General features: G+C 44.3%; 2 protein-coding genes across 5 annotated transcripts; both read left to right on the forward strand.

The window, feature by feature from the left end:
• The first annotated feature begins 3,329 nt into the window (after positions 1 to 3,329).
• Positions 3,330 to 12,973, forward strand: LOC133344466 (uncharacterized). Of its 3 annotated transcripts, XM_061554445.1 has the most exons (6): positions 3,330 to 3,413; positions 4,053 to 4,706; positions 5,234 to 5,309; positions 7,969 to 8,168; positions 11,068 to 11,145; positions 12,090 to 12,973. In XM_061554445.1, the coding sequence occupies exons 2-6, from the start codon at positions 4,173 to 4,175 to the stop codon at positions 12,156 to 12,158; spliced, it is 957 nt and encodes a 318-aa protein (XP_061410429.1). In that variant the 5' UTR covers positions 3,330 to 3,413; positions 4,053 to 4,172; the 3' UTR covers positions 12,159 to 12,973. The 3 variants fall into 3 exon arrangements, with proteins under 3 accessions (XP_061410429.1, XP_061410427.1, XP_061410428.1); XM_061554443.1 differs by lacking the exon at positions 12,090 to 12,973 and having other exon boundaries at positions 11,068 to 11,253; XM_061554444.1 differs by lacking the exons at positions 3,330 to 3,413; positions 12,090 to 12,973 and having other exon boundaries at positions 3,886 to 4,706; positions 11,068 to 11,253.
• Positions 12,974 to 13,450: 477 nt separating this feature from the next.
• On the forward strand, positions 13,451 to 19,646 carry LOC133344618 (neurexophilin-1-like). 2 transcript variants are annotated; one of them, XM_061554638.1, is made up of 3 exons: positions 13,451 to 13,535; positions 13,965 to 14,076; positions 17,109 to 19,646. In XM_061554638.1, exons 2-3 carry the CDS (start codon positions 14,020 to 14,022, stop codon positions 17,853 to 17,855), a joined length of 804 nt encoding a protein of 267 aa, XP_061410622.1. In that variant the 5' UTR covers positions 13,451 to 13,535; positions 13,965 to 14,019; the 3' UTR covers positions 17,856 to 19,646. The 2 variants fall into 2 exon arrangements, with proteins under 2 accessions (XP_061410622.1, XP_061410621.1); XM_061554637.1 differs by having other exon boundaries at positions 13,464 to 13,601.
• Positions 19,647 to 24,803: the final 5,157 nt, after the last annotated feature.

Consider the following 24,803-nt stretch of genomic DNA (forward strand, 5'->3'; position numbering starts at 1 on the left):
ACCAAGACAAACAATACTATTTCGGAAATAGTATTGTGTGTGGACTCGAGTCATGTGACTTGGACTCGAGTCAGACTCGAGTCATGAATTTGATGACTTCAGACTCGACTTGGACTTGCATAACAATGACTTTGTCCCACCTCTGCTATTTCCAGTGCACACCCATGTGTTAATGTGACATGGGAAAACTCAGGTGCTGAAACAAACCACAGTGGTCTGTGGTTGCGCGCTCCCTCTGCTGGTACTGTACACACAACTGAGCGTTGCCGCTTGCAGTGTCTTGTTCAGTTTGTTTAGTAAACATGATCGTGGCATTATTATTATTGATATTATTTTATATTCGTATTGATGAATGTGATGTTGTAATTCTAAGAATGCAGCAATAATACCCTGTTCTCCAGGTTATAAGGGGATGTATTTTAATCCGATGAATCACCAGATGTGTATGACTAATGCCACCGGGCACAAGTTATGGGTGCGTCTTGCTTTCGGGAGCATCTTTATCGTCCGAAGAATATGTTCATTATTTTCTCATAACATCTCACCGTCTGTCATATTAAGCAAATATTACGTTATTGCCCTGCATACACATGTATTTGTGTGTCGCAAGGTGCTGCATTTATACGTTAATTATTCCAAAATAATAAGTAAAAACAAAATAATACTGAGAAACGATTTACAAGAGCCGCCATTCGCCACTAATTAGCGGTAACGTAACCACGACGCTTGTGCCAGGTTAGGTGCACTTTGAGGCCACGTGAAGTGTCAAACGCTCGCTGGCAGATCGTAGGAGAGACCCATGCTTCATGTCTTCACTGAGATGACTGGCAGATGCATGAACTGTGCTCTGCACTGTGTCAACTTGCTGCATTTAACCCGCCTGGCGCTCTGCCCGTTGTTGTGAGCAGGAGCGTCCTTCACGAGCTTCTATCCGGCCATACATTAACTCTTGGGGCCGTCCATAAATGACGTCACGTACCTGGGGGGGGGGGGGTTCAGACATTTGTGACGATGTGTGACGAGGGGGGGGGGGGGGTTTGAGAGATGTGACGTCACATCAAAATGCGCAACTTTAAATACATATAGACAACACGTTCTACTTAATTAAATATACTTTTTAATAAATGTTTTCTCCTACAACATCAGGGTGCAGCGGAACATTAAATATGCACTACAATGACAATAGTTTAAAACGATTTGAAGCATGTATTTTTTTTGGGGGGGGGGGCAAAGCTTTGTGACGTCATATTTGAGGGGGGGTCTGACTTTTTGTGACGCCGTGTGACGAATGGGGGGGGGGGTCAAAAATCGTCCAAAATCGCGTGACGTAATTTATGGACGGCCCCTTTAGGAAAGCGGTGGCAGGGCATGTGGGCTACGTGACCCAGCCAACGCAGCTTTGTCAGCCGGATCTCACCGATGGGACTGTGTCCAGATCTTTCAACAATCTGCGAGGATAGCCCCAATGTGAAACCACATCGGGGCTCTGCAAGCCTCTCCTCAGCTTGTCTGGCAAGGCAATGTTGAACAATCCTTGCCAGGACCTTTCCCGGCACACTTAGGAGAGAGATACCCCTGGTTGTTACAATCAGTACAGTAACCCTTCTTAAAGAGGGGGGGCCACCATGGCATCCTTACAATCCTGTGGGACACGTTGTGTGGCCCAGACAGTTATGATTATGTCATGTAGGACAGTCTGCAAATCGACACGATCTTCCCTCGGCAATTCGCTTGGGAGAACATTACTGCCCGGTGTTTTTTCCTCGTCTCAGATTATGGATGTTTCATCGTACTTTCTCAACAGATGGCATATCAGCCAGCCACTCACGGGGGTGGCTGTCTTTTTTTTTCAATATTTGAGGGACGGCAGCCCAAGAAGGGTCATCGCCACCTTGCCCCATGATGTTATCTGAGCTGACGGATTCCCCTTCCCCCAAGACATCACAGAAATGCTCAATAAACCTGCAGACCTGTGCCTGGGGGTCGGAGATGGCTTTCACTGTTCTTTCCCTAAAGGATGGTAATAGGCATGGTGCTGCAAGTTACTTTTTTGATGCAATTAAATAGTGATTTGTGATCACGAGCTACTGAGGCATTTTCCATCTTAGCAATCCACAACCACCACTCATCCTTGCAGCGCCGCACGGCTGTACGAAGGTCTGCGAAAAGGCTGCGGTAAGCCTCCTTATTCTTCAATTTGGGATGTTGTAAACGGTGGGAGTGAGCCTGTCACTCTCCATCAGATAGCTGGAACACCTCTTCCGTCAGCCAGGGTTTGAATCGCGTACCCAATGCAGCCATTACAGCGGAATGAGCCACAGTCTCGAACCTCACTCATCCCCCCTCTGCATTTGGAGGAAGGGAAGACGATGCCAACCCCAGTTGTAAGCGATAATTAAATTGTTCCTTGCAACTTGAATCGGTAAGCCGAGACTATGCTATTGTGGGTTTAAAATTGAGTCCGAGGTGGATGCCCACCACCGTAGTGGATGAATGGCAAGCGCATCTTAAAGTTAACAAGTTTATGGCTAGTGGGCAGATCAGCTTGACAGTAAGTCCCGGTGTCAAGGACAGTGTCCGTTACCGATATTCTGTCAGTATATAGCCGAACAAATGTTCTTGCTTGGACCCGGCGTGCATCCACGACGTTGTGTGGATGCGCCAATGCCAGAACAGCGTGTTAGTGATCACAAGCCCATGGGTTTCGTAGAAGTCTAGCAGTCTCCTACCCTCGTTACTGAGCTGATCTGGCCCATGCTTCCAATCACTCCAGCCCATGTGCCTGCGTCATGACCCTCTCGGGCATTAAAGTCACCCGACAGCATGACTCTATCCCGAGGGGCCACTTTAGTTAGTACCTGGGACAGGAGGTCATATAAGGACTTATCAACCTTGCCTGAACTATTAGCACACACAAAACATCGCATTTTGTACAAAGAATATGTTTAAAAAAATAGATTTAGTTTTTAAAGAGGTGGGATAACTGGAAGATGAATTGCCATCAAATTTCTCGAACTAACGTGGACACGCTGTGTATTTTGACTTACGAGTATGTTTTGAAATGCCTCTATATCAGAACGAAAGCACACGTTTAATGGTGAGCGCTAAAACGCCCTCGTCCAAGTATAGGCACTTGCGTTACCTCAAATGCTGGGCTATGTTTAAAGAGTGGTCGGACAATAGTTTTAAAAGAAATGCACGAATGACTCCATGGGAACCGCGAACCCCGCAGACTTTCAAAGAAACAATTGTGCGTTCTAAAAATCCAACCCAAGTTTGCATTCGTATCCCTAGCAACGCTATTATAATGCGGCTAAAGCGCTATAATGGACTAAGCAAACGGGTCTTCAGTCTGGAGTTTGGACGTGTGTGTCCCGTTAATGCACAAGACTAAATCGGATTCACATTAAAAGGTAAGGCTTTGATAATGCATATTAATACGTCCCAACACGGAGATGTTGGTATTTATAGCGATGCATAGCTGAATAATTTCTCCCCATTATTTATGCGTGCGCTGCCCTTTTGTAAGTCTACTGCTAAATGAGGGGCTCTCCACGCCGTTGTGAATCGTTGGGTTTATTTGACCATACTTCGCCACGCTGGTAAGTGTGGATTGTGGTGAAGGCGGAGAGTGTGTTTGGAGCATCGTGCAGCATAACATTGAAGTTTGCGGCACTCCGTTGAACCGCATAGCCCTTAAGCAGCATATAAATGAGTTGTGAACAATTCAAAAAGTGAGGCACCCAATACAGCTTTATAAATGTCGAAGACATGTTAATGTGCGCTGGTTAACGACACTATATATATATATATACTGTCATGTAATCAGTGCAGGAACACACTTTTCTGATGGGCTTCATTCCGGCTCACTATACATTGTAAATTTTTTACAGTGTTTTAAAGTAAGCAATTGGTGACACAATTGGAGGTTGAGTACGTGTATTGGGTGCGTAAATTGTGCTTATTTTATTTACGAATACAAATTAATCGCAAGTCGCGATTCCATTCAGTGTTTTGTAAGTGTATGAAATGACGGATGTATGTCGTTACAGCTTTGACGAGAGAAAGCCATATCGGCTTCAGATGAATCACTGAAAGTAGCGACGGGTAATCGGAAGAAATTACGTCAATAGAAATTGCATTGAAAGAGTAGAGCAAATAAGCAGACCAACATGTGCGCAAACATAACAAGTGAGGTCGAGAGCGTCCGTCTGGAACGACCTCGCAGGAGCTCAGCACGTGACATGCCCAGCTTTGGCTTCGCGACCAGGGGCACCTTCTCGGCCGCTCTGAACCTCCTGGCCACACGAGCTGCCCTGAAGCGGCCACCGCCTCCTCCGCCAGAGCAGAGAGGGCCCTGGGACATAAAACCCCTGGACTTTAGCCCTCGTCTCTACCGGCCTCAAGGCGTCCACCACAAGCGCCAGGCACCGAAGCAAGAGAGGAGCTCTCTTGGGTTGGGACGAAAACATGCAGGAGATGGCAGCGTGCCACGCAAGGGGGCCAGGTCGCTGGGGGACTTTCTGGCAGTGAAGGGTCCACAGTTCGTGCCACCCAAGCCCTGGCAAAGCGAGCGACCACAGCGGCCGCCCTTTGCGAGGACCTTCCCACCCATTTGCCCTTTGCAGGAACGCGTCATAGTGGCCACCCATGGGACAATCCCCAAGGACAAATACAAAAACCCGAGACCGCACGACTTTCGTCAGGTGCCTTACTCAATGCGCAGCACATGAGTGTGAATGGTCGATGGCAGAGAATACAACTACTGCAATGCGATTCAAATTGTTAAAACTGCATGATGCGTACTTCATGTATGCATATATTTGCCGAATGCATGCATTTAGTGACTGCCATGTGATTGATGCTCTCGGCTGGCTCGTAGCAAGAGCACTGCTAATTCACTCGTTTATAGTCATAATGGGTCGTATTTTGTTTACATGCACTTTATCGCTATTGGGGTCAAAATCCAACATCTTAATTTTCCCATAAATCGCGCATGGTGGCTTTTAAACCCGCTGTGAGTGTGCGCCAAGGCTTAATGACAATGGTATTACAGCACACACGTGTGCACTGTGTATCTTCAATACCTCCTACGGGACTGGCGCTGTGCTATAAAACGCATCTGGAAAACAAAAGGGTGCACAGCGCTTTATACTGTATTATATCCGTGTCGTCATACAATACTGCACGTTTACAGAGTGTGGCACGCTCATGGTTGGTGTTTTGATTGCAGTATCCCGACATAAAGGAACTGGGGTTGCCGGAATTTGTGAGTTCTGGGAACATAAACCAACAAAGACCCGATGCGAGTAAGAACCAAATGCACGATTCATGAAAACGTAAATGTCTCTCTCCAAAGATATCTTCAAGGATTTAACACGTGGCGTGTTGCATCACGACCAAGTTACGAGGACGAAATTCCACGGTAGCTTTTCTGTTCCAAACAATATATATTGTTTTCAAGACTTTCATAGCCGGATTATTTTTCTTCACTAATTTTTGGAACATTGTTTCTAATTCATACCGATTGCACAATCACAATAATGTAACGATGTAAAAAAATCTATTCTGAAATAAAGTACAGCAGAGCTTGAGAACGAAATGTGTCAGAGAGAGGCTGCTGAAGATGTTTTCATCGTAGGTTTCCCGAAAAATCGTTCAAGTGAGCATTTTATAATATATTCAGTAAGGAGCAAACCTTCCAATACACTCTACTATGAGATTGTCAGGGCTGGAAATTAGCCAAATTGATTACAAAGCCACATTTTATGTCGTGTCTTTCTTGTGTATTCATTGGCGACGGGGATAAAACCATCAAACTCACTCCACTCGAAAATGCGCATGTAATCAAAGAGTGACCTCCCGGGGTTCTAAGCCAGCGTCTCAGCGGTGCCGACTCGCTGCTTTTACCTCTAAGCCATGCTGCCAACAAAGAGTTCCCAACTGAAATAAAGGCATGCGCTGTATTAATTAAAACAAAATAAAAAATAAAACATCTGTGCATGCTCTTTATTCATTGGAAACAAAACATTTCGCCAGTCGGAGTGGGCGGAGGCGAAAGTTTACACACCAAAGGCTCATTCCTAACAGCGTGCTTCAGCCGCACCGAACCTCACAAAATTAATATTCAGGGCCTACCTTGGCTCCTCCCACCCTCAACCAGTATATATACAAAGACTGTTTTCTTGGAATTTATCTTACTTGATACAGCTATCGTGCTGTGACGGTTCCACCTGAAGACGGAAGCTGGTGTTGCCTCCGAAACGTCGTGATTTGTATTTTATTTTTATTTTACTTTTATTTATTTTAATTTGTTATCTACGTGACTTTACCGAAAAAAAACAAAGAATATTAATAAATCCGCCCAAGGAAGAAATCAGAGATGCAAATGCATTTCCATTATTGTTGTACACGTGGGAGGGGACCCAAGTGCCCAGAGTAAAAGCCACGCGTGCGTGGATACATTTGAGGAGAGGACAGTCAAAGCAGTGCGCCTGCTGTTCACCTCCTGGCTACACTGCCCCCTACAGACCATCACACTTCACCTCGCAGCTGCTTGATAATTCGTCAGAAGCTCACTCTTGGCTATAGCTTATTAAAATACGTCGGAGTCATTGACAAGTCACGTGACTGTGGTTTTTGTAATGCACTGCGCGTATAAAACGGCGATGCTGAATAGCATACTATGCTTCCCTTTTTAAAAAAAATGTAAACGGTTAAACACTTGCACCGCATGTGACAATGTGTGATCACAGACAAAGGCTTATCGTGAAAATGGCTACTGCCGAGGTCACCCATGAAGACAGGCAAAGAAATGAAATTGAATTAAAGTAGCGCATCCATTATATGATTTATTAAACGTAACGTACGCCATACAACTCAATACACTTGGGTTATTTCCTAAATGTTTTACCATGTCCCGTTTTGTTTTGGCTGGTGTAAAGTGTAGGGATCCGAGTTCTATTCTACGTGAATGAATATTGTACATGAAATGTAATTTATTTTTACTGAGTGCTCAATGACAAACTCCTTTTGAATGAGACGCTCTAAGAAAATTGGCCAACCATAGCAAAGATTGCAATATCGAGACAATAAAAGCTATGATGGATACAATTTACACTAAAACGATCGGAGTAGGATACATAATATATTTTAAATGAGAACATAACAACGTACATTTCCGAAAGTTGACATATTTCATGAAGCTAAAATTATTTTCAATAAGTACTTTAAAATGATTAACAATCTGTCCAGGAAAAAAATGGGCCAATGCCAAATCACACCCAATGTGCCCAAACTCATCGGACCTCAGCATCGAGTTTGGGTTGAGCTTGGGTTTAGGCACCAGGGGTTTCCGTTTGTTGTAGGCATGAGGCTGTGTGGTGGCCAGACGACGGAAGTGCTGAGTGTTCGCCCGAGTACGCATGGTGGATTGTCTCCCTGGTATACTGCGGGTTGTATGGACGTATGTTAGCATTCTTTCGCACCGTACGTAGCCAACCGAGCTAATCGGTTTTCTCCCACGTGCCATACAACTCGTTAATGGCGCTGGCCAAGCACGCCAATGTAAGATCATCCTGAGAGAGACATGATTTGAGGTGGGGGGATTTCCTGTAATGATAATTTGCATTAACAAGTTCATTCCGTGCGTGCTTTGATAGAACACTGGCCAGTTTAACCATCCAACTAAAATGAAAATAATATTTTAATATTTAGCGTCATGTTTAAATTCATGTGGAGGGGATAGCTTTCACGTGATTAATTTTGCCCAACGGGACACAATGCCTTTTTGAATAGATTAATATTATTCAAGGCCGGTCTGGTATCGACTAGTGTCCCAGATTTAGATGCACGCACAAGCACAGCGTGTCGTTTACACGAATAAAACACAATAATCATTCCAGCTTGTACTGATGGAGGACGAGCAGCAGATTGATGGGCGTACAAATGCACGCCTTCGTTTGACAGGTACACACCCAGCTGCACATCACCTGCTGGATCAGGGAGTCCGTGCTGGGACCGTCCGTGCGACGCGAGCGCTCGTGCCGAGCAGAGACGAAGACGCGAGGTCCCGCTGGGATGCGAGCATCACGCGACCTTTGCCCCCATGGGAGGGTCATCTCATGCTGCCAACGGAGCCGTGGCCACCGCGCCCTGCCTCATACACGGTGCGGTTGACATTTACGTGTCCATTCCAAGGGCCTCTTCCAAATAAATAAATAAAAAACAACAACATCCGTATGATTTGCGCGATCGCAAACGCGTGACGGGTCCAGCTTCCGCTTTGCAATGTCGGTCGTCGGTGCTGTTTGTTCTGCTCAATACGTTGATATGATGATGATGCATCGAAACCCGTGTCTCGATTGCATAACACAAATTAAGTGCGTTGTTCCCTATCGGTTTGTTATCTAAGTAAAGTGGTGCACGTTACTCGACAATAATCGCTGGACTGTAAGGAGGAAATACGTATTTTCTGGCCGGTGGAATAAAACTCCCTGCGTGAGATTTCCTTCTGTAGAATCCTACATAAGTCAGCGCAATGCAAAGAAGGCATTTTCACTTTAGGTGGGTTCATGAAACCGGCCACTGGAGTCAGGCAGCTGCTGCGTTCGTGGCGCGAGCCATTAGCCAAGGGGGCTGCTCGCCTCCATTTCTCACGCGAAGCAGGTTTATTGCTTGTATCAATTTACAGACACGTGCATTATTACCCAATTCACACATCGACTGAAGAATGGTCCCCCATGCTAAAGCAACAATTTAGATTACTAATTAGACCGGAGCATCGGCGCTCTTGAAATGAACTGCGAGAGAGCAGCATCAAATTTGGCTTTGGAACGACGCTATGTTCTTAAAGTGCGTATACGGTACTCTGTATAAAACAGTAGCTCGACTATGGATCATTGCAGTCACGAAAACTTAAGATCTAGATTGGTAGCTCGACTGTATTGATATTGAGGTTTTTTTTTTATGGGTCGTCAGATTTTGTATGCTCTGAGAATAAAAAAACCCCTCTTGAAATAGCCTTAACAGAAGACTGCTAGTCATTTAGCAAAGATATGTTTAGCATCGTTTAAGAGCGGCATCTATGTCTATATCCATACATATTACAAATATATCGCCCACTAATTGAATTACTTGGCTTGCCGAGGTCGTTTATGTATTATTCACGAAGTCGCTTCTCTGTTCTTACCACGTAAATGTATATAAAGCAATCTTTAAAAAAAAAGTGGCGGGGGGTAGGGCACTCACCATCGACCACAACCGCGACAACATCCAAATGCGTAGCTCCTCTCTGCATTCCGTTGCAGGTAATTAGAAATCAGTTTGTCGGTGAACAAAAAGCTCAACGAACAGGTGGAAACGCCATACGCCGCAGCCCACTCAGGCGGCGTACATATGGCCACGTGTAAGAAACGAAACTGCACTCCGATATTCTAGATTTGAAGCTTTTTTCGTGACTGCAAGGATTCATATTCTTAGGTTTTTTTCGGTAAAGTTACGTAGGTAAAAACATTAAAAAGTAAAATAAAAATAAAAATCACGACGTTTCGGAGGCAACGCAAGCTTCCGTCTTCAGGTGGTACCGTCACAGCCACGACAGCTGTATCGTTTGATACCACCTGAAGACGGAAGCTTGCGTTGCCTCCGAAACGTCGTGATTTTTATTTTTATTTTATTTTACTTTTTAATGTTTTTACCTACGTGACTTTACCGAAAAAACCTAAGAATATGCACTCCGATACTTGGGGACTCCAGCCATGGATCTGCTTCGCTGCCTTTATTAACCCTAACCTCAACCATTTACGGACAATCGTATTAGGTCCACATATATGGTTTTAAAATAGTATAAAAATATCCATAATACATCCCACCAATGGACCACATTCCATGTAAGGATATGCACACATGATCAGACAAACGCACGTATAGCCACAACATCTGGACAAAAAAAAGGCAACATAACCTACAGTGGCCTTGAAATGTATGGCTGGTGCTGTGTACGTGATTTACGTATGACACAGCCAGTATTTCTGCCAGTTGTTTATATTGCCATATAGCCTATTTATAATACCTATACGTGGCGTTTGCCTCGGTTTTGAAATCGCTTCAGTTGTAACATCGTGACTTGTTTCGTCACTTTGGCTGCATCTCAAAACAATCTTTTTATTTTTTTGTTTTATTTTATATCCTTTGTTTTGTTCCTGTGGACTACTTAATGATGCATTTCATTCTTGGTCACAGCAGCCATTCCGTGAAAGAAAAAAAAATTAAACCAGGCGTCAACAAATGCGCAAAATTCACATCCAGCGATGGTTTGCGCACTGCGCTACGAACCCGGTTATGAGTTCTATTCCCGGCCACGGTGAACGTAAATGGCGAGCAATATTTGAACCGATCCAGGACCCGCTGAGTGAGGTCTTCACCAGAGAGTGCATTGACAAATGACTGTGAATGATAATTATGAATGTTGTCTGCATGATGAGTAAATATTTGTCCTTGTCAGTTAGAACCAGTCCAAAACCTCCACTGCGACTAATGACAAATCAGTGAAAAAAACACGCGTTCGAGTTGATCACCTAATAGCGTATGAATCATTTCGTCTTCTGTCATGAAGGGCAACCCATCATATGCAGGCTGATGCTAAGAGGTTTATGAGCTATAACACAAGAAACCCGTGGGCTGAATTAGACAATTTAAATTAGCCTACCATACCACCCCCTAAACCCAATTTGGTAAAAAAAAAAATTGAGATTTACGTGAGTCACAATAGCGTTCAAGACGCGCAAATTGATGTACCCAACGGTGCTAATCTGAGGTGCGGGGGAAGGACAGCAAATTCAACACGGCAAGAATTTCTGTGTGTGGAAGACGCCAAGTACATGAGTGCATTGCTCACCACCTCATGCTGAAGTGCTAGGAAATGCAATACATGGAGGCGATTGATTGATATGAAGAGATGGTTCGCATGCCCATCAGGTCCACGTGGCGTGGAATCGGCCGCTAATGGCTGAACACCCCCGACCCTCCCCTGTGTTCAAATCAAGTTTCCTCCCCCGTGTGTTTCAGAGATTCCGGCGAAGACGCAGTGCGCATAGTGCCCTACTGGAGCGAGTTCATGACAAATTTTCACAAATATGGCAACAGGTGAGCCCACATAGATGCAAATTAGCCACTCTCTGTGTGTGTGTTGTTTTTTCTTCTTTCATTTTAAACATACATGGGCAATGAAAACCCTCCTCCCAGGCCATGGTTTTAACAACGCGCATTGGAAGAGGGTAAATCACGCGGCCGCCCGCCACACACAGCCAGCTGCCAAGCGACGTAGCAACTTGCTCCGGTCGTAAAGCCGGCGCCGAGAGCCACCTCTGCGCATTAACTGCTTCGAGAGAGTCAACGCATCACTCATGCTCTCACCTCGCACCGTGCACCTCACGCCACACGTGCCCCCATCGGGGATGTAGGGACCGACCCCCATCGGTAAGACGAAGCCACTTTCCCCGGTCCTTAAGAAAGACTGCTGTGTGACACCTCGCAACAAACGCAGGGATTCGTGGTAATTCCCTAGCTGGCGAATTCATCTTGACAGCCGGTTATTAATATCCGTAACGGGGACAGTCGCTTGCAAGGTACAATCGTCGTGTAATTATTGACCCGGAGCAAAACGATGCGCTTGACCACGACATCAGATAATCTATAGTCATTCACGCTCGCTTCCATATACATCGTGCAAATGCTTCATACGGAGTACCTATACTCCCCAACCGGTGGGGGAGTTGTTACACATTAGACATTCCTACTTCAATCGACCATCAATCCCAGTGCGTCAACCGTGCCGGTCGTCGCGAGAACGTAAATCGAGCGTTGGCTTTTCCTGAAGAGGTGAAAATGCGCATTTTAGTGGCGCTCCATTGCAGGCGAGCCTCCTTTGGCCGATAACTTTCTGCCAATTCCATATTTTATCCCGGCTCGCAGAAGTGTTGCCGAAGTGGAGTCAATGGCCATCGCATTGTTTTGCTATGGATAATTAAACCAAATGAACGCCCGCGTGTCTGTGCGCGCGCGTCATTGCGCTGTGTGTTGCCTTACAGGAGCGATGTCCCGCGGGAAGAAAAAAAGAGACAGATCAGCCCTCGACTAAAACTATGAATGTCAAATGAAAAAAAAAATGAAAATCCCATTACAAAACTGACGGATCATTAGTCTTTTCAAAACACTACACCGTTCCATCGTTAGCCTGACGTAGAAAAGCAACGAGAAACGACATTTCGTACCCGATGCTCTCAATTGAGCCCATTATTAGTTTAATAGGCGACAAAAGCGTCGTCAAAATGACAGCGGCTTGGGCGGAAGAGCGTTCTGCGGAAATGGTGAAATTGTCTTAAAACTTTTTTTTCATTTTCTTCCGCAATGAGGCACATAATATACAGCGAAGAATATATATTCCTACACCCAACATGTATCTAGAATAATAACTTTGGTGAGGTTAAGAAAGAAAAAAAGATCGCCTACCGTTTCCTGGACAGCCGCGTGGTGGCGCTTTGACAAAGCGTTCTGCCGTGCGCGCGCGAAGCGACGAAACGACTTCTCTGTAACATTTAACGTTGCGAGAGACCTTTAAAAAAAACTGGAATATGTTGTAATGTTCTCGGTGATTGTATGATCACTTTAGCACGCGCTTGCATCGCAATACTCCAATTCGCATTGATGTCCAGGGGAACGTTACGCTGTTTGAAACGCGCGTGCGAAGGATGACGCTGCGAGATGTTTGTGCGAATAACCCGAGAGATTGACTGCAGCAGAGAGATAATGACAAGGGATGGATGGTGCTTTAAGAAGAAATGTAAAGGAGGAGAAAATAAACTGTTATCCCACTTTACAAAAAAAATGTATACGAATCAAAAGTGAATGTCAGCAAACTTGAACTCGTGTGCGACGCCTCTGATGTTGAACTGTAAATATTGTTGTTATTAAAAAAAACTGGAAGTGGCGTCGATGTCCGTGTATTCTTGTCAATATAACATTCTCCTGGTGTTAACACATTGCTCATCGGTTTTAGGACGTTGCTCCCCACGGTTCAACGTCTGCTGCCAACTTGGTCATCATTAAATTATTAGTGCTTAACGCGTGCGCAAAAACAAACAAACTCCACAGCGCCAGTCAAATAATATTCCACAACAACGGCACGAAGCAAATGCGTCTCGATGTCCGATTGCTAAATAACCATGGCCACGCGCAATTGCGGGGGGGGGGTGTATTTAATGCAGCAAAAAATACACCGAAAAACGACGAGCAGACGCGAAATGCACGCCTTATTTCGGCACATGACGTCCTTGTAACTTTGTGTGTGTGTGTTGTAATGGATTGCTCAACGCACGGATCCCCGCGAAAAGGGCTGACGTCACCTCATATTCAGCCTCTAAAAAGCCACGTGCGCCCCAAACCAGTTGTCCTGGTTAAAACAACAGCGGCGTCGATTCAAGTACCCATCACGGCGGCGTCGATCATGGTTACCCTGGGCGAGCTGAATTGAAACAGTTGCGTGGTTGCAGCGGCGTTTTGACGGCGCGCTCTTAAGAGGGATGTGAAGGCGCAATGAATATGTAATCCTCTCCCCGCTCCCCATCCAACATTTCCATCCCGCGCACAGCTGATCATGGTCTATAGGAGCGCGGTGCTACGAGAAGTCTCTGCTTTGAGACTCGGGTGAAGAGAAGACTTCATTACCCCCGTTGATCAGATTTAATCGGGAACCCGCCGCACCCTGGCAGCGACAGTATGATGAGATTGCTTTGCTGTTTTGCCAGATTATCTGGCTTTTAATCTCTTTTCTCATCTATAAGTTTGAGGCTTTTTTTTCCCCTCTCCCTCCTCTCTCCTTTTTACGCGCATCTCCTCGATTGTGCTCGAGTTCCCGTTTCATGCTCGCTCGCTCATGTCCGAACACACGCGCGGCTCCTCCACAGCTGGGACACACGCAGCGCTGGGACGTGGGGGATTTCCCCTGAAAAGTGAGTGAAGATGACCCGGCCGATCTACTGCTACATCACCATCCTCCTGCACTGCAGCCTGCATCCTGTAAGTACTTGCGCTGCGTTGCGAGTGCCCGCGTGGGACACTCGCCGTTATTCCTCGGTGTGGCCAAATCCTCCGCTTAAGCCAGATCCCGTATCGATTTAGCATTAGCGCTGGCTATAAGAAGTATTCGATTTGACGCACGCGAACGCGAGCTACGCGCTTGGCGGGCAACACACGCGGGGACGGTGCGACGTCTTTGCTGGTCGCGGCGCTGCGCGAAAGAGTTTACATTTGCTCGGGGGGGAAAATTGTTAAGGCTTCAAGCGGATCCAGTCTTCCCGTTTTGTTTACTGTCGGGAGGACACGCGCGCGCACCTCGTTGCACGCGTCGTCCGCCTTCATAAGCGCAAAAAGCTCTCGACGGCACGCGGGCACCGTTGCGCCTTTTAGTTCCCCCGAGTCGCGTAAATGCGACTCGCAAAGTCGAACTCTGCGGTTTGCCGCGACTCGTCCCGCGACATGCAAGATGCGAACATCGCCCGTGTGTCGATGACCGCGCGCGCGCGCGGGCGCGTGCATACGGCAGCTCGTGGCAAAGCACGCGCGCGTTCATACGGCAGCTCGTGGCAAAGCACGCGCGCGTGCATACGGCAGCTCGTGGCAAAGCACACGCGCGTTCTCTCTCTTTGTTTTTGTAAAGAGACACGCGCCTGCGATCATGTGCGGAGTAAGGGGCGCGTGTATGCGCCGCGGACGTTTTTAGCGCCGTATCGGAGGGGCATTAAGGCGAATTATTAAATGCGCTCTTGTTTTGCATTTGAAGGCAACGTTTCTGAGAGCGATGTCGGGGAATGTGTTCCGAGTGGAGACGCGTGTAGCCTGACTGGAGCGGCAAAAGCGAGGCGCGCGGGCCAATAGGCGCACACGGCGCTGTAGATTACATTCTTTAATGTACAATCGTTGTGTTTTAACTTAAAAAGGGGTGGGGGGGGGGGGCTAAATCCATAGCAATTTTGGAATTCTCTTTTTCAACCCCAGCATTGATGCACCACGAGTCGTACAGATAGGGAGGGGAGCGAATCCATATCATGCCAAACCAGATGCGCTACGTGACACCTGAGGCAGATCCCTGTGGAGGTTAATCGACTTGCACGAGTTAAAACGGCTTACAAAATTAAAGTCACGCTTCTTTATAAATGGGTCGTGTGGTTTACTTAGGTAAAAAAAAACTGCGTAAGGGCAACTTGAAAGACACGGAGCGAGCTTCGCGTGTTGGAGAATGTAGCATTTTTTTTCCCCCATCAGATTTTTTTTGTACAAAAACGTGCCAACGTCTCGTCGCTTGCAATGCCAAAAATCACTAAAATCGGTGCGTCTCAGTCATGCACTCAAACTGACAAAATGGTCCTTCAGGTGCTTATGTATCATACATAGAGACGCAGAGACAGAGAGAGGCAGAGAGAGAGACGCAGAGCCAGGGATAGACGGAGAGAGTCCAAGAGAGTCGGAGAGCGAGAGCACGCGGATGACTTCTGACGTTAAATGCCATCGCCGAGCGTCAGGCGGACCACCCCGGTGGATCACCAAATGGACTAAGCAGGCTGGACCGTGCCGATGAATAACGAGCTCCTAAGCCGGTGTCGAGGTATCTCACGGCACGCCGGCAGACCCTCGCCTCTCTGATGGACGGCCGCTCCGTTCGTGACCTCCGGGTCCAGGGTCACCGCCCGCCTAGGATCTCATCCCATTCGCACCCACGATTGATGCCCGCCACGACTGGCCCTGTCGCTTGCTTCGTGGATTTATTGCAACTCTTTGGCAAGCCTTTAGGGAGAAGCTTGTTTTATGGCGCTTTCTCCGTTTTGGAGAGGGAGCGAGAGAGGAAAATATGATACATAACTCGTATATTCAGATCTCCCCGTGATAGATGGGACTGCGGCATGTATTATTGAACAAGGATGCTTATCTTTTTTGCTCTTGTTGTGATCGATAGGAAAATATAAAAAGAGGCGGCAACGTTAAAGGAAAGCTTACTTACCAAAGCACTGGATTAATTTAACGTGTATATTTCAAAGATTACTCTGTAAGATTTGTGTTTTTTACGTGCACTCAAGTATCAAATGATGGGTGTAATAAAGTGTATCGGTGCTCACGTGTATATTTGAAACCCGTTTTGTTATGTTTACATCAAGATGATCAAATGTCGAGAAATAAATCGGGTGGCCATTCAGTATTTTATTTTTGCTCTCATTACAGTTGCAATATATTTGACATAATGGCCAAGATTGCATGCCCCCACGTAGCATGTATTTTACAGATTCAGTTAATTAATGAAACAATTGTAGGGTAACATGCATTCAAGGTCAATCGTTGCACATCAAGTTATGCAACTTTATTTTACGTGTTTGGCAAAGATGCACGTGCTGCAAGAACGGGGTAATAAAATCTAGGGTGCAAATCCAACACCTAAAACCAGTCTTTAACACAGAACACCAATTGCCAGTTGCACTCATTCTATACCATGTACATCTTCTCAAGATTAATCTTCAATCCAATCATAACAATATTACGACTGCTTTCTAACGGCACGTTCAGTTATTAACATTGTCCATGCTGCATATATATACGATGAAACGTAAAATCATCCCCGTGGTGCGTTTCTATAAGTGAACCCATTCCAGCAGATCAGACAGATGTATATCTAGTGGTCTGGCTGTAGTTTTTTTCGTCTCATAGTTTAACGAATTTGTTCTCCGATCATGCTTTTTGGGCTGTACCTGCTCGCTGTTGGGCATGATGCCTCGACGTTTTGTTCCACGTGCTGCCACCTCCTTCAACATTCTTCAGGAACTGAATATGCAGTTCCTGAAGAAGCGTCCAACATGTGGCGCAAAACAGCACGCGGAACTCCCCGCGCGGAACAAACATGAAAACACATTTTGAAGAGCTAATGCAGCGGCAACCCGCGAAATCCTATGCAGGAATAGAACAGTGTCGGCATCGGTGTAAGTGTGATGCATTCGCCACCAATGTGTAACACGTGCTCACATGCGTGTAAGAATATTGTTGCCCCGTGTCATTTATACCCTCAGATGATATGCACCCGAAACCTCTCGTCTGCAAAACCTGGATCAAATGACGTCGAGGGACAGCGCTTTGAATCCAACATTTCTACGTCGGTGGTCATCACCAAATTGACTCGGCTCCTCTCCAAATCTCAGCTGCTCGTCGAAGGCAACGGCTCGGGGGAGACCGCGGCTATCGTCGCCCCATCGGGCCTCTCGTGGCTGCACGGCTCCCACCGCAAGGGGCACTTTCTGCCACACTCGAGGACGAAACGGAGGCCCATTGTCAAAACGGGGAAGTTCAAGAAGATGTTCGGCTGGGGAGACTTTCACTCCAACATCAAAACGCTGAAGCTCAACCTCCTCATCACGGGCAAGATTGTTGACCATGGCAACGGCACGTTCAGCGTGTACTTTCGGCACAACTCGACCGGCCAGGGAAACGTGTCCGTGAGCCTCGTGCCGCCCACCAAGGCGGTCGAATTCGATCCCCCGCAGCAGTCTGTGATCGAAGCCAAAGACTCCAAGACCTTCAACTGTCGGATAGAGTACGAGAAGGTGGACCGTGCTAAGAAGAATGTGCCCTGCAATTACGACCCGTCCAAGAGCTGCTCCCAGGAGCAGATCCAGAGCCACGTGTCCTGGCTCTGCTCCAAGCCCTTTAAGGTCATCTGCATCTACATCGTTTTTTACAGCACGGACTACAAGCTGGTGCAGAAGGTGTGTCCCGACTACAATTACCACAGCGACACCCCGTACTACCCATCAGGATGACCTCCCATCCGCCCCGTAGCGCCGCGCATCTGCTTTATTCTTGACTTTCTTATTGTGAATATAGACACATAGTATTGTACAATTTGTAAATATTAAGTTTTGATCGTAAATGTGAACCAGTGTCAGAGTAGTTTATTCCTTTTAATCAAAGCGACAATATTTGTTTGGTTAATCTGCCATATATGTTAAATGGTAAACCATTTCCCAAAGATAGTATTTAAAAAGGTATGATTATTATTTGGACATTTTAAGGTGTATACGATACTGTATGTGGAAGCAGCCTCATTGAGCAGAGCTTAACCAACTGGACACGCAGAATAATAATAAAAAAAATCCTGTATTACTGTTACCACTGTGATTGTGTAAGTATTCATCATAATTACTCGTCAATCTTTTGCATTATTGAGCGTTGGAACTTCCTTGAGAGGTAATAAGTTGCCATGTCTGGTATACCAGACGTATCGAAATTTACTGTGGCTGTTGTGAAACTTTAAAAGTATACACTTACTAATCGTCAGATTTAATTGCCGTATTTTGCGATTTGATTTTTGAAATTAAAAATGACCGAAATATCATGCATTTATTTATTTAAAACTGCTATTGTTTTACAAAGAGTAATCTCGGGCATTCTATCTGTGTTTTAATTATCAACAAGTGTTCATGTTACCACTTGGCCATTACATCCTTTTGTAAAAAATCAGCCACATTGTGTTCACTTGTTGGTCGTATTAACATTTACAGTGTTCTAATCAATGCCTCTTTTTCGACCAATACATGCCAAACAACTTTGTAAAGGTCTATGTATAGTTAAAACTGTTTATTTATATAGCAAATGCCCTTGCATTTATATATTTTATTATTTACAAAGCTAGATTAATGAAGTTAATGCTAATTAATTTGCAGAGTGTCATGCAATTATATATATATATACACATATAGGACACCTAGGGGGGCAGTCGAAGCAATTTTAAAAATGAGATGTAATTTAAAGATAGTGAAATAAAACAAGTCTGTGGTGAGACAATATCCCATTCTCAAAACATTTGTACTGCTCCCCATGAACATGCACGCACACATCCAAAAATACAACTGTACATAACAACAACAACAGCACATTCCCTTGGCGATATTATTTTCCAAGACATCTCAACTGGCTAACTGCGGCGATACACGGTCGTAATGTTTGGCTTGTGGTAGGGCAGGCAAGTTGATTTTCAGACACTCGGTGAGCAATGCATTCTCTACTCTTTGGTTCTTTCGGTAAAGTCACATAGGTATAAAAAATAAAATATAATAAAACACTTTTTACGTTATTATATATTTGTTTCTGCCTGAGCACGACCGCTTGTGTTGCGATCGAAACGTCGCGATAATATTTTTTGGTTTTATTAAAAATGTTCTACCTACGTGACTTTACCGAAAGAACCCAAAGAGTATGGATTCCTGCAGTCACGAAAGCTTCAAATCAAGACTGAGCAATGCATTATTCATCGACCAGCCTTGGTGCCCCGAGTAGGTCCGCCTCAGCAGCATTCCTCATCCCCTTCAGGTCACGGCACATGTCCATGGTTGAACTTGTCACTCATGGTCTGTTGCCATTCACGCGTGTGTCAGATCCAGGTCTGAGAACTCTTTTTTTTTCCGAATGACAGAAATAGCCCTGGCGATTGAAGTTTCTGCCCCGACCAACAAATGGCTCACCATTGGAACCGCTGAGACTTACCTTGAGTTTTAAAATGTTGCTGTGCAATGTGTTTAAATTTCATCTTACAGTAAACAACATATAAATGACTTGGTTTCGTTCATGAGGTGTTGAGTGATTGCTATCAGTCTCTTCTCATTATTTATGGCACTTGCACGCTTTGCCCAGGCTCGTTAATTTTAATGCAAAATAATCTCCTGCTGGGACTAAGCCAACGACACGAAGGCGTGTGCTTAATAACAGGCTGTTCCATCAGCTTCTTCTTCTTTTGTATGACTGATGTAGATGCAAAGTAACAACTACGATTTCACATTCAGGTGATCAAGCCAGATAACCGAGTCCGGAGCAACGGAGTGTATCCCTGTAATATATCCTTCGTATTTGTGGATTGGGCATTGCGTTGTTAAATGTTGTATGGTCTGTTCTGGATGACCACAGTCGCACATTGGAGAGTTTCTAATTTTCCATGTGTGTATCAGGTATCCGCGTATGCCATGGTTTGTGTCGATGCTGTGTAGAGTGGACCATGAGCTTTGTGGATGATCAAAACCAGGGATCTCTTATGGGTTTTGGTCTTTCACATCAGCAAGGAAAGCACATGGGAGCAAATAATAAGGTGGAGCAGGACAGGGTGCCATCTGGCTGTCACATTGTCCAGCATCAGTGGCTGTCAATCTAACACATTGTCGGAAATGTGTGCAATGCCATTTCTGTACGTGATGTGTAGCATCAATGGGAGTATGACCACAGTATTGGAGTATGTACCCAACATTCACTGGAGCGATGGATTACGAGTTGGCACAATCATGACTACCTATAAGTCTTTGACTATTAGACGTATTGCCCCATAATCAGGTAACCATGGGTTGTTGTGCAAATTGGTTTACTCTCTTTTCAGCATTTTTTATTTTAAAATTTACAAAGTGCTTGTGTGGGGCTATGTTCATCTTCTTGGTTCTTTCGGTAAAGTCACGTGACTTTACCGAAAAACCAAGAAGATGAATCCCTGCAGTCACGAAAGCTTTAAATCAAAAAATGGGGCTTTGTTATTTACCACATACAAGGATATTTTTGGATAAACACAAATGAAACGTGCAACATTTAAATCTTGACTTAAAGCTTTCGTGACTGCAGGAATTCATATTCTTGGGTCTTTCGGTAAGACCCAAGAATATAATGTGCAACATTTAATCGAAAAAAAATTATATTCAATTTGCCGTAATGCAAAGCTCGATGTTGAAGTACCATGATTATGCACTTATCATGTCATAGAATAGCACAAACTAAAAAAAACACTCCACGAGGTTTTCATGCAGCCTTTCAAAATTAATGTTAAAGCGTTATTATATTGCACAAAAAACCCGCTATTGAGGGTGCATATTTTAAGTGTTCATCTTTCAAGCCCCTTTTGACTGCCTCTCCTGTGTAGGGTAGAGCCTCTCTTTGCAATCTAAAATGTGCAATTCATTTCCGAGTGGACTTGAGTAAAATGTAAACAAATTTCAAGGTAAAGCTTCAATAAATCAAAGGTAATAACTCTTGACGAAACATCTCCCAAAGAGAATTGCACATACGCAGCCTTAATTTAATGCATTTTTGGTCACTGCTGTGCATGGATGAGGAGGGAGCAAAATCTTATCTCTTCTTGTAAACAAAACCATTACTAGGTTATATTTCGACCCAGTGAGAAAATCTGTAATGTGGTTTTAAAATTCCCCGTGGCAGGTCTGGTGGACCGAGGCAATTGGAGTGCGGTTGTTATAACTGGTGCAATATGACAATGTGCAGACCCCGTATTGTGAATTTAAAACAATAACAACTCTGAAAATTAACAAAACATAACTATACTACAAATAAATTATCACAGAAAAGAACAAATAACCATAGTGTATGGATTTTATAAATAAATAAACTCCTTAGTGAACTTCACATTTAGGCTTCCAGAAGGCATGTATATGATTGCCTTATTAAAACAGTGATGACATTTTTCATTGAAATCCTTATAATACGTCTACAGCTAACTTGCATGCGATCTGTCCAACATTATATCTTGGACTCGTATAGAATGTATTAAGGTTTTGACGTGAGGGGTTGCTATATCACTAAACAACACAACTAAAACTGCCCACCATGCTGGGCCACAAAGTTGCCAGGAAATTTCAGTATTGCAAGTGCATTGAATCCATCTGTATGGAGCGTTGCCCATTTTATATGAATGTACGTGGTTTTTTTCCCTAGTACTCTAGTTTCATCTCATACTCGGTAATCGAATTGGACAAACATCCCAATGCAGAACACTCACGAATTAAAAAAAAAATGGTCCGTAGATTCAGTAGTGCTTTCCTGGTAAAATTAAGAGTATTATTGCAAAAAAAAATGCAATATTATAGAAACAATGATTTCTTAGTTAAGAATTCGCATTCAAGGTATCTTACATAAAAGGCTACACCTGAGAAACATTGTAATAGTTGACTTAACTTTTCTCAATATAAAGGATTTTTTTTTATCTTTTGACAGGAGCGTATGTTATGATCCTTTCGGTTACATTTATTCACAACTGCAAATAACAATTCGGTGGTTGCCTGTATTACTTTAAATCAATGTATTTACCCTATAAAAAAACTATATCTTAACATATTGTTTGAAATTCAATTTAAAAATTAAATCTACATGTTTATAGAATTCGCTAAACAAATGGTAAAGGGAATAATCTTTAACACATCATTAGTAAAATAATGGTATATTCCTGACTCTGATGATATCTAACTACGGATGCTTTTTGTAATTATTGACAATTGTAGGTGTATATTCTGTATGACATGTAGAATGTTTTGGTGTAATTTCAATTTGGCTATACGACAAAGTGGTTCGAGTATAAGGCTTGCAAACGGAAGGCCTGGAAGTCAAAGTCTCAGTCAGGAGTAACCTCAACTAAGCATCCACCCCAGGGTCAAACAAAAAGAGTACCACTTCGTGAAAAGTCAGCGGTCCTAATGATTAACTTACCCCGATGGACTTAACCCTGACAATGGGAAATATGGATTTTTCACCACTGGCTCGGGACTGTACCCATGAGTTGAGCTCTGTTCCGTGCTCATCTGAATAGAGAAAACCCACATTGGCATTCGACTTGGTTATGATTCAGTGAAATTATAACATTGAGTTATCCCGGTGTGGGTCGATGCAATCATGTTTGGCATGGATTTTCTGGAATAGATGGTGGTTGACAACATTCACTGTGCAATGTAGATCTACTGCTAAATGAGAGCCTCCCTATGTTGCGTACGTTATGGGGGGGGGGGGGTTGCTTTGACCACACTTCACTTGGTGATCAATGCAGCTACGTGGAGGGGGTTGGGGAGACCCAGATCGGTTGAGAAGATCTCACTCCCCACTGACGTTAAGCTATGGCCGGGATGCAGATTGTTGGGTTTATAACGCAGGGCTCTAAAATTACTTCGTTAATCCACTACAAGCATCCAGATTGAGCTATTTGTTATGTTTGACTTTAAACAAAAAATCGTAAAATCATTGAATAGCTGCATAAAGGGTCCAACTTAATGTAAAACGTGAAATTTGCCTTTTCGCAAGCACATTTAGAAATTAAATATTTATTTAAATATGTATTTATCTTGTTATGTATCAGCTGAATTCTAACCGAGAAACGTAAATGAATGCACTCAGTAGGCTGTCCCTTGCTCAGCACATGCGGGGTACAAACAACACTACGGTTTACTAATTAGCACGATGCTTTTCGAGTCCGTGTGAAGCAGTTTAAGCTATTCCGGACCCCCCCCCCCCAACCTCTGTTTCTTTACAAACTTGCAAAAGTTTGCAATCTTGTACATTATGTTAAATCGTTGCATTATTTAGCTACTGTATTTCAGTTCTGATCAAAAGCGTTCAACCATTACTCTTAGCCGGGCGGTGGTGGCGGTTACGCACGTGGCCTGGAACGTAACACTATGGAGGGTTGATGGATAACCGCGTGAATGTTGTGAAACTCCCTTGTTGTGTGCGTCGAGGTGCCATAACCCTGGCTCGCCAGGAGAAAGCAATACGGCAAGTGGACTCCTCAACATCTGTTTCCATCTGTGTGGACTCGTCAACATCTGTTTCCGTCTGTGTGGGGATAGAGTGTTGCCCCCTCGCGCACGTGAGTTTTTCCAGGGGCTCCGGTTTCCTCCCACTTGTATAATAAACACAACTCATCATTCATTGGCTGACCACATCTTAAAATATGAACCCAATGTAGCAGGACCCTCATAAAGAAATGTCTAATGTCTAGTGGCTTTCCTGGATAAATAATTAAATGACTATCCAAATTCAGCAAAAAATGTTATGTACTCTATATGTATAGGATAATATTTCCACCTAAAAACGGAAGTGTCGCAAATAGGCAGTAGACCTCTAACAAATAGGATGCGACACACAAAATATCGACATGACAAACCACGGAACTTTTAATTTACCCAACTTTCAGTAATCAAATGAAACATTGAAAACATCTTAAGTTGTAAAGATGAACATTCCCCTTAATAGAAATGTTTCTCTAGAGTCGCATAACACTCTCGTAAGAGCAAGGTTATTAACATAAGTCCGTGTTCATTATACAGTCCTCATCTCTCTTATAACGTCGGGGAACCCAAATGAAGCAGTGTCAGCAGTCGCCCCCTGTGCTTAGCAATAAGTAGACATTTCCCTGTAACACTGACTTAGTTTAATCGGCACGAGTGTTTAATTTGGGACATTCGCACGAGTAAGCTAAAAACAAGCAACAGAGTTAGTTGTACAGTGCGTATATGGGAACAGATTTTTGTATAACTGGTTCATATTCTGACACATTGCAAATGTTCGTCGATAGACATTGCCAATTTAGCATTTGACATACATCTTGATAAACCAATCTCCTTGCAAATGAAAATGCATTCGCAAGATAGATTTACAGCAATTTCTCTATTCACCACGCCTCAACACAATGTCGATCATGTTGTTTTTTTAGCATACTTCACCACGCTGGTCAGTGCGGGTTGGTAAATGAAGGAATCGAAGGAAGACAGGATTGGTTATCATCGCTTTCAAAGTGCGCTAAACACTGCCACCGCACCATCCCATTGGCAAAATATATGTTCAAACAAAGAAATCCCCATATTTATATACGTTCTGCCGTGGTGTGCGTTCAAGGTCAAACCTTGCCCTCATTTCACAAGCTGAAACACTTGCGAATTTAGGTCTGAAATGAAACT

This window comes from Lethenteron reissneri, chromosome 20 (assembly GCF_015708825.2).
Source record: "Lethenteron reissneri isolate LAM-NWPU_2019-01 chromosome 20, ASM1570882v1, whole genome shotgun sequence".
NCBI lineage: Eukaryota > Metazoa > Chordata > Hyperoartia > Petromyzontiformes > Petromyzontidae > Lethenteron > Lethenteron reissneri.